At 39.8% G+C, this 10,000-nt stretch overlaps 2 protein-coding genes across 3 annotated transcripts in view; both read left to right on the forward strand.

Moving 5' to 3' along the window:
* Nucleotides 1–2,927, forward strand: part of LOC145482647 (uncharacterized) — a 77,192-nt gene extending 74,265 nt beyond the window's left edge. The window contains exon 55 of the mRNA XM_081461256.1: nt 2,418–2,927. Within this exon, the coding sequence (XP_081317382.1) occupies nt 2,418–2,540 (123 nt within the window). The 3' untranslated portion in view covers nt 2,541–2,927. The remainder of the gene's footprint in view (nt 1–2,417) is intronic.
* A 2,039-nt stretch (nt 2,928–4,966) lies between these two features.
* The window catches only part of LOC145482596 (DBH-like monooxygenase protein 1), a 74,737-nt gene continuing 69,703 nt past the window's right edge, over nt 4,967–10,000 (forward strand). The window contains exon 1 of one of the 2 annotated variants that reach the window (XM_081461201.1): nt 4,967–6,979. In XM_081461201.1, coding sequence (XP_081317327.1) covers nt 6,707–6,979 — 273 coding nt within the window. In that variant the 5' untranslated portion in view covers nt 4,967–6,706. The remainder of the gene's footprint in view (nt 6,980–10,000) is intronic. The other variant, XM_081461200.1, reaches the window with a different exon arrangement.

Raw genomic sequence — 10,000 nt, forward strand, 5'->3', positions numbered from 1 at the left:
AAGATTTTTGAAGTAATTAATTCCAGCCGCTGCCCCGTCAAAACAATTTACAATTTCCTCAAGCATCTTAATCCCAAACTGGATTGCCTGTTCCAACGACCAGGGGAACTGTCAGCAAAATTAAACCCTGACAAAGAAAGCATCTGGTATTGAAATTCACCAGTTGGAGAATCAACACTCGCCAATATGTTGAAAACGATGAGTATGGCAGCTGGTGTGTGAGAGCCACAGCTGTGACGGTTTTATCTGATCGTAATGTAGAGGCAAGACACATTAAGGCAGTTACCGGCCACAAGTCAGACAGTGCCATTGAATCCTACAACGCAAGAACATCTTTCCCCCAGAAGGAAAACATGTCGAATATTTTGAGCGGATTCGTATCTGGAGAAGAATCATTACTCCAACCGCTAGCTATCCAGAATCGCTCCGATGTTCAGATTCCAATGCAGAACGAGAATTATCCATCCAACTATTCTGCTGCCGTCACATCACAAGTTTATCAGCAGTCAAATAACGATCTTCCACAGTCGATCACCTTCGATGGTTGCACGGTCTCCATTGTGAACAACAACAACTTCTTTCGTTAACTTTGCAGTACGACCTTCCGGCAATGCAAGTCTCTCAAGCCTTTGTTTAACTTTTTAACTTAATATTTTCTTGTCATTGACGTTTTCTAAATTAAGAAACCTGGCTTCCAATGGCATTTTTGCATCATTTGATCGTTGATTTTGTAATCAAACTCGGCTCATCGGCTTGGCTCATCCTGAATGAAATGTGAAAGTGCGCGCACACAGAAACCAACACAATGCGATATATTTTTCAATTATCCTCGCGTGGCGTGACCTGTTTTTATCATTGTTAATAAAAACGTAAATCTGTCTTGTTTTTAAGTTTTGAACGACTAGTAGATTTGCACTAAAACAATTAGATTATTCGCTCTCTATGCGTGATGGTTAACTCGGGCTGCGCCCTCGTCAACTATTACGCGATAGAAATCTCAGGCTCATAATCTAATTGTTTATTAGTGTGCAGTGGCTTGGTTTGGTCGACAAAATTGTAACGTTTCCTCGTTTCTCCGTAGTTTTGAAAGAACATTTACAAAAAAATGAATAAACAAAATTCCTGAGAAGACTAGAATGTGAGCATTTACGGTTTCTTGAATTAAAAAAAGTTCGAAATTTTTGAAAGAAACTGATAAGCGCGCGTACACAAATGCAAATGTCAAATTGACAACTACTTCAGTCCGGGCGAATTCTCTAAAGCTTGAAGTTTAATGCTAAGACCAGAAATAATTGAAATCGCTATTTGAAGGAAATTTCAGTTAGAATTCTACTAAAACAATAAGATTATTCGTTCTCGATTTCTATGAAGTGATAGTTGATGACGCCGAAGGCCGAATCAACTATCACTTCATTAGAAACGTCCAGCTCATAATCTAATTGTTAAATAGAACACATCCTTGTGCCCCACTACAATCCTTTTAAATCTATTTTAAGCTTCGCGTCACGCTGTCAAAGTCATTTTTAATCTCGGTCCCATGATCTCGCAGCTAATGAAAAACGAATTAAAGAGAAAAAAATCTCTGAAAACCTCTTTCAAAGCACCCCGGCGAATTTTACTTACCCTTTCCTTACGACTTGCGCTCCGAAAATCCAGGCGCAATTTTTTTTTTTTTTTTTTTTTGCATATTTGATTACAAAACCAAACTTTGAATTTCATTACGCCATCTAATTTGACCAATCAGGTGTCTTTCCTAAAATAGCCTCGCAAGTATGACCAGGCGATAAAATGAAATTGAAAAATATACATCATTGGAAGAGGCCCATGTATGGGGGTTGTGTTCTCTTAGATCATCGTCTCTTACATCCGAGGATAATACGTGAAGGAAGCACGAGGAGCTAGATCTGTTGTGTGCGTGTTGTGTATTATGCTCATGAAATGACTGGTACTCATAATAAATTATTTTTGTTAATTTATATTGTATTCTTTTAGAATTGTTAAAATAAACAATTAGAAAGATTAAGTCAACTTTACAAGCATTCCCGTCACCAGAGGCCGCGCTCCTTTTGGTCAGCACCAAGAATCGCGTCCACTGGGCCGGTCCAACACCGGAAGTCCGCGATTCACAGACTTCACGTCAAATCTGACAAATCTGATTTGCTGAGAATACGAAACGAATACTCTGCGCATGATCAGAAAATCGGGTCAGGCCAGAGGTTGTGATTCTTGATGCTGATCGACCAAAAGGAGCGCGGCCTCTGGGGACGAGAATAGTTTGCAAGTAAGTTCAGTAACAGGCGCGATACCCTCAATATAGTCTCTTACGGCAAAACTTTTTTCCTTTTTCTTATCACAGTTTTGTGTTTATCATTATTTTTCAGTGCATTTTTATTTGATTAAGTTCATTATTTTTCCAGCTTCAGGAAGTGATGCATTTGTGTTTTGAACAAGACCCGGATGTTCGACCAAACGCCTCCCAAATTCGAGACCTCCTGGAGGAGCTGTGGTATCGCAATGACATCTGGGATACAGCATTGTGATTCTCTATAGTTAGAAATGAATCACAGCTCATTTCGGAAGCCGTGGTGGGATTGGGATTGATGGGATTCGTGACTTGTGAGGCCTGCATGCGGCTCTGTGGCTTGTTAACTCCCTGTGATAAAACTTTGTTGGTGTGATGAGTGCCTTTGTTTTTATCCATTTTCTGTCTTTCAGTCAGTAGTTAGTAGTGTTGAAAATTTTGTTGGCCTGTTGTGTGCCTGCGTGCGTTTTTTTTTTTTTTTTTTTAATTTCGCTTGTTACTTGCCTCTGTTTAAGAGTAATTGTTGCTTGTTGACTACCTTTTTCGGCTTGTCCTTTAAATTTGAGAGAACATGTATTCAATTTTTACTGATTTACGACAATATGTTCTAAGAAATGTGTGAAAAATAAAAGCCTTAAAAAAAGGTACAGCAAAATAATATACACTATGTAGTGTAAAGTAGGGAACATTTGTCTGTCTAGATTATACTATGGGGTCCCCATTTCTATGTTTTGACAAAAACAGCAGAAACAACCCTTATTGTGCACTCATAGTTACAGGAGGGAGCCAAAAAGATTCTTTAAATGGGGTCATAAAGTCAAAATTGTCTCACAAAATCCTACGAAGCTTTACGAGCTCTTAGTGAAGGACTTGGTTCGTTGCAGCTGCTACGAGCTCCGGGAAACCAAAGTACAATATGACTGATAGACTACAACCCTTCGGATCAGTAATAGCGAGTATGCAACCCTAACAAGCCTTTAAATCTGATTGGTTGCATTCGTGTTCCTGCTATAATTGGACTGTGCAACTACATGGTTGCGACAAAGTCGCTCTAGGAGACGATGAAAGCAGTTAGAAGATTGTTGGTTCCTTTTTCACTTGTTCCCTTTCCCTTAATTGTCCTCCACAAATTAAGCTCAAATCATGAATCATTAATAGATACGTTTACATGAGCTTTTAATAAACACATGATTTATAGAAATTTGGCATTCATATATGGTAGTTTTCTCAGTTATATAATAATCATTCGTCATGTAAATCCTTAATAGCCCTTTTCACGGTTACCTTTGCTCATTTGCATTACAATAAAATCTAGCATGTATGTGAGGCAATTTCGGGTTATATTTTAGTTTTAGCCCGAAATTGCCTCGTATCTACGTTGGATTACACTGTAATGCAAATGAGAAAAATTAACCGTGAAAAGGGCTATTGCACTCCGCATTTACACGATTACCTATAATTTTTAAAGGACTCATTAGAGATTATCAGTCGTCCCCAAAACTGTAGGGAACAAAAAAGGCTAGAGTTTATAAACTGGGACCAAAAGTCGTACTAATCATGGACTAGCTAAGTCGTGCATTGAACAACCAAGCCCTGGTAAAGTATAATATTCAGCTGAAACAGTGGATCTCATATGCTGTGGGGGATAAGTCGATACCAAAGAAACGGACGTCACAGCCCGTTAGGTGAGTCAATTCGTAGATATAGACGGAGCTGCAGTCCTTTACTTTAATGTAAACATCTTGCGCGCAACAATCTCTAAACCTACGAATGCAGACCTTTCTTTTGACTGTACCATTATCCACTGTAAGATGAACCTGACTCAACCAGGCAAGAAACCTTGCATCGCATCTGTTCTTCTTTGAGAACAGATGCGATGCCTGCGGCTCCTTGGAAAGAATGCCAGCCATTAATAGTCTTGTCATATTTGTTTTGTGGAATACTGTTACGTAGTCATATTTTCTTTCTACATCTGTCTGATTTTGGTATTTTTTGATCGCGGAGACATGGTGGCCTCAGGTTAGTGCGCTCGACTCCAGATCGAGCGGTTTGGGTTCGAATCCTGGCAGGGAACATTGCGTTATGTTCTTAGGCAAGACAATTTACGTTCAAAGTGCCTCTCTCCACCCAGGTATATAAATGAGTACCTGCGAACTTAATGCTGGAGGTAACCCTGCGATGAACTAGCAAACCATTCATGGGGGGAGTAGAAATACTCCTAGTTGCTTCATGCTACAGAAACTACAATAAGCTCAACCTGATGGGTCACTTGGCTCGTATGCAGACTTTACCTTTACCATATACAAACAAATTAACAAATATGTAAAGAGCTCCCCCTCCATAGACGCCTCTTTCGTTCTGTAGTGTTGAGTGATACTTGTAGTATCAATTGGTAACTTCTTACTTTTTGTTCCATACTATATGAATACGTTTCTTATGCACAAACAATTCTAGATTAGGAGGTCTTCATTTTCCTACTTCCTGGGAATAAGCTGGTAAAAGATCTTGCCACTCAAAAATAGCTTCTGCGATGGATATTTATTACCATCTTTTTTGTCTGTTAAAAGGAGAAAGTCTCCATGTTTAATTACATATAGGTAGGTCTTAGGCGAATAAGTTTGTCCTCCACTTGACAAACTGGAAAAAAATAGCGATGATTTTTATTGGTTGTAAGTGCACCGTGAGAACATCGCAACCAGCGTCAGTGTTAATCAACCAGAGTATCTTTATTCTCCACTTTGGATAAACTGCTAGATGTGTACCATGCAGGTTATTTCAGCTAACGATATGGTGTATTCTAACTTCATATGGGTTATTTATTATTTATTTCTCTGTCACATGCCTTCTTCTTAAGGAAGATTCCTAACTTTCAAAGCTGTAGCTAAATAAAACAAAAAAGAAGATCTAGAAACTAACAAAAAATTGTACCTTGACAATTAGGACCGCTCCTTACAAATCCATTTTTGCATTACAGCTGTGCGATCCATCGGTATTCCTGCACTCAGAGTATTGTGTGGGTTTACTTGTGCAACACGCTCGTCGATAACTGAAAAAAAGGGAGTGTTATCATTTCCATGTCACCACTGACGGCTTGAATGTTCCATCAAAGGAAGTCTGGCGGAAACAAGCTATCTAACAATAGACCATATTCGTATCCTCGGTATTGGACTGGAACTAGCTTGCAACTGAGGCTAATGCGGGGAGCCTTTTCAAATGTAAATGAAATAAATCCCTTTTTAATGATATTCCTCCGCATGAGCCTCCTTTGCAAGCTAGCTCCAGTCCACTACCGAGAATACGATTAGGCCTATTCTACATGTGCAAATATAAAACAATATGATGTAAAATTCATGAGAGCCTTCTTACCAAGAAAATCACTACAACTAGTGCCTGAAATCTACTCCAATACCCTCAGATTTCCAAGTTACCAAGCCGGAATATGACAACGCCGAAGCCAGTTTTCACAAACGCCGGGTCGAGTCAAATCACAGTGATATATTGCAATAGGCTCGATATATTTTCTAGAAGGAACCCCCCTTTTTCCGAGGAAGAGAGTTAATAGCCCCCCCCCCCCCCCCTCTCCCTCTCTCTCTCTCTCTCTCTCTCTCTCTCTCATTCCCTTGGTCCAAAACAGGAAGTAGGTAAATGTAACCCTAGTATGTTTCTTCCTCTTTTTTGATACCGGTAACACGTTTCGCTAGGAATTAAATAAGCCCCCCTCTCAAATAGGTCCCCCTCTGTCACATAATCTCCCCTCAAAAGTGCTTAAAATAAATAAGCCTCCCGGGGGGGCTTAATAGAGGATTTAAGGTAACTAAACTCTCCATTGCGAAATTTAGAAGGTACTGTAATTGGAATTTCAAAAGGTGTACATTTATTGCCCATGTGTGGTAAATGGTCCCATTTATTTCCCTCCAATAGGGATCGAAATAAGATTCTACTCAGCTACTCAGTCCTACTCAGAAGGAAAAATTGTCCCAGGGGGTGACGTGACCGCTGCTTCCAAAGCACTTTTTAGAGGGAGGCAGAGATAGGACCCTGGGAACGAGGTTAGTTACTGACCAAGCGTGAGGTCAAGCTGGCTGAATATTGGCCAAGTTGGTTTTTGAAAGAACGATGCCAAAATGTAACCGTCTTGACTTAGCAAGCTTGGTACGATAAAGGGTTTATTAAACGGGTTCAGGGGAAATTTTCCTTGCGGAAACAGTGGTAAGTCCCGAGCGGGCAAGATAGCGCCATCTCGCCGACTCGGGTAGCCAATTACAGCACAGGATTTGGTTTATCTTGCCCGCTATCGGAGTTAGCAAATTCCATTATTAGTTGCGCAATGCTTAAATCTGTTTGCCAAATACACTTGACATTAATCATATCTAGTCAGTTTTCATTGACAAGTCAACGAGCAGCATGTTCTCCTCGCTGGTACTAGCAGTATTTTCAGCTTGGTTCTCGGTCAGTGCCACTGATCTGTCTTCTGAGTTCGCTCACAACGCAGTGTTGGACCCACAAGAGTTAATGAAGCTATACTGGACAGTTGATTGGGAAAGTGAGACAGTATCGTTCGCTGTTGAGGCGGCAACTACAGGATGGGTTGGTTTCGGCTTCTCTTCAGGAAACGGAAAGATGGTCGGTAGCGACGTCGTAATTGGGTGGGTGAAAGACTCCAAGGGATATTTGACGGTAGGTATTTAAAATCATTGCATCGTTGGGTCAAACTCTTCCATACGAGATTTGAGCTGTTTGTCTTCATGGCAAATCTGGTATGTGGGTTGCGCAAGCTATGACTGAAAGTCGTATGCATATATAAATGTTTTTAGAACTAAGTAGAAGAAGAAGAAGAAGGCATAATATCTGTAGTCATCCTCAGCAGGTGAATTTTAATAGAATGTCGAAAGCTGACAAAAAGAGAGAGTGGTGCACCAGTAACTGTTGCGCAGAAACATAAAAGTAACATTGGAATTTGGATATTAGGTTAATGCTTTGTATCCACCATGCAGCAATATTTGTGTAACACAATGTTAAATCAGAAAAAAATAAACACAGCAACAAAGAGATTTTATGAAATATTCATTTATCACTTTCTAATCACTCTCATCTTCTTCAACAGATTAGAGTTATGATATAAGTTTCACGAGCGATTTATTTAGATAAAGTAGGGAGGACAAAACTTCGACAAAACTCTTTAAGTAATCTAGCCTGAAATTAAATGTCAGGCATCTCCCGCCCTAAGCCTTTTCAGGCTATAAATAATCTTACCGAGGCAAAGGATATCAGATATTTTAATTACTTTCACTCGTGACTAGTTATGTCGCCATAATGAGTGTCACGGCTAATACGACCTGTCAGTCGACCTGCGAAGACGCGCTAATAATTCTTACTGAACAAACGTCCTGCAGTTTGTCGGTGTAATTTTATCGCAGAAAAAAAATGAAGTTAGATTTGCAGAATAACAAGTTGGATCTAGGGCGAATTAGATGGGTAGTGTTTTTTCTTTAGCTCAGTAGGGAGATGGGCTAGGCCGAGGCCGAACGTTCTCGGTAATTCGAGGATTTGAAGTGAAATGTAACTACTTTATCAAGTTTGAAAACATAATGGTCTACACGTAGCGCTAGCAGTAAATCACTTCGAAATGCATTCAAATTTTTACCTCCAAGTAACGACAAAAATGATTCCAAGCTGAAGTTGCAAGAAGGTTAATTCATTTTGTATGATATTTATATCCAGTGTCACAACAGTGGGAAAACAAAAGCCCACTGAGAGGACATTTGGTTACACGATAGTGAATAACCACAATGGTACAAAAGAGAGTTGTAGAGTTTTAGTTTTATTGCAAAATATTTGTTTCGAAATTTAAATGCTTGACACATATGTTCGATGCGAGGATGGGAAGGCCAGGACGGAAACGGCAGTGGACGCGCGAATCTTTCGGTAGTCCCGTCTTGTCGCCAAAGACTAACTGCTTTTTCAGTCGCATAGGACGGCGACGTCAATTACTCGAGCTACATGAAAGCTTCTCACAAAACCAATGACATCCTTTAGAGATGGTAGAAATCTTATCCTATTAAGCTTAAACCGTGGTGAACAGACGACGCTGAAGTTATCTTTATGTAAACTTACATGAAGCAAACATTCCTGATCTGTCAGTATTTTAGTAATAAAGAATCCAGAATTTCTGTATGACTTGAAATCTTATCGACTTGGTCCAGATGGCTTTTTGCCAGAAGAGCGTTTCATAATCCCGTCGAGGAATCCTGACTTAGATAAATAGTTCAATTTCCATTTGTATTTGAAACAAGCATTTATAATGAAACAAACATTACGCCTAATTCCGGGTAGTATGAGAAATATGGGTTATTCACCTAGCGTGAGGTCAAGATGGCTGGATATCCATCCAGCCATCTATATCTCGGGATTCGCGCGCACCTATGATATGGGACAATTTTTCTATTTTTAGAACAAATTGCGCCATCCTGACGTCATATATCCGCGCGGATTCACGCACATGTCAGGGGCTCTCGCGTGGATGTTGTCACGTTGCGTGATCAAATGGTGAGAGTTGAGAGATTCTCTTGAGTATTTTTCACAGCGATGGCAGGGAATAAGGCAGGGAATACGAACCAGGGCGCTTATATGTAGTTTTATGCTCTGAGCTAACGGAAAAGGTGGGTTTTTCAGGGTCGAAAACAAGACTTCAATCTCGCGCTGGGAATGAATAATAAGATCTGCTCACGCTAGTTGTAAGCTTACGCGTATGCTTAAGAATATAGCAAAAAAACTCTCTACTCTGGTATCGAGTTAATTTGTGAATTTCTCAGACAATGTCTAATCATAACCAAAACCTGTTTTGATGGTTTCTTATTGTCTCTGCTTGTTTGGTGAGTTTGCAAAAGTTTTTGAAAGGAAAGTCTGACGCGTACAATTAGCTCATTTGCACAGTGCATGCAGCTCGTGCACTTTCAAGTCCGAGTCGGTGTTTTCAATTGTCAACAAATCTTGACAAAGATTTCTTTCGTTATCTTTTGTGCTGAGATGCTGCAACAAATTTCACGAATGCAAAAAAGGCTACTAACATCACATGTGTTTCTTCAACATAAGCATAGTGAAGTTTTACACTGCGAAAATGAAAACAGGCTAGAAGTTTTGATAACTCGATCACCTAAATCGAAATCGTTATTCCAAGTTGATTAAACAAAGCGTCATCGTAACTTTGCTGATTGTTTCTGCTTTATTCACATATTTTCAGCTTAGCTTTTAATATGTTCTCAAACATTTATCAATCTTAAACATATTTAAAAACTATAGAGCTATTGCTTGAGTTCGATGTACGCTTTCACACGAAAGTGCGGCGGAAGTACAGTTTGTCATGTTTACCGACTGTACAAAACACGCATCGGCGGGCGCTCTCATTCATCGACAACAGAGAATTTACTGGATTTTTACACGAATAAAACTGAGCAGTATCTACGGACGTAAAGTTATTAAGCCTTGATGAAACATCAAGCGTTGCTTACAATTCAAGCGAAACTCAAACTGGCAATTATTTTGTTTTGCTTTTCGGTCGCGATAGACTGACAAATTCCTCGCAAGCGTGTGGCAAGAGGAGCTAGGAAACTATGAAGTCCTGAAGCTCTGCTATATCTAAATATATCCAGCTAGTTTTTCGCTGTGTAATGGAAAAGCTGTTAATCTTCAACATATGTG

This window comes from Orbicella franksi, chromosome 3 (genome assembly GCF_964199315.1).
Source record: "Orbicella franksi chromosome 3, jaOrbFran1.1, whole genome shotgun sequence".
NCBI classification, from domain to species: domain Eukaryota; kingdom Metazoa; phylum Cnidaria; class Anthozoa; order Scleractinia; family Merulinidae; genus Orbicella; species Orbicella franksi.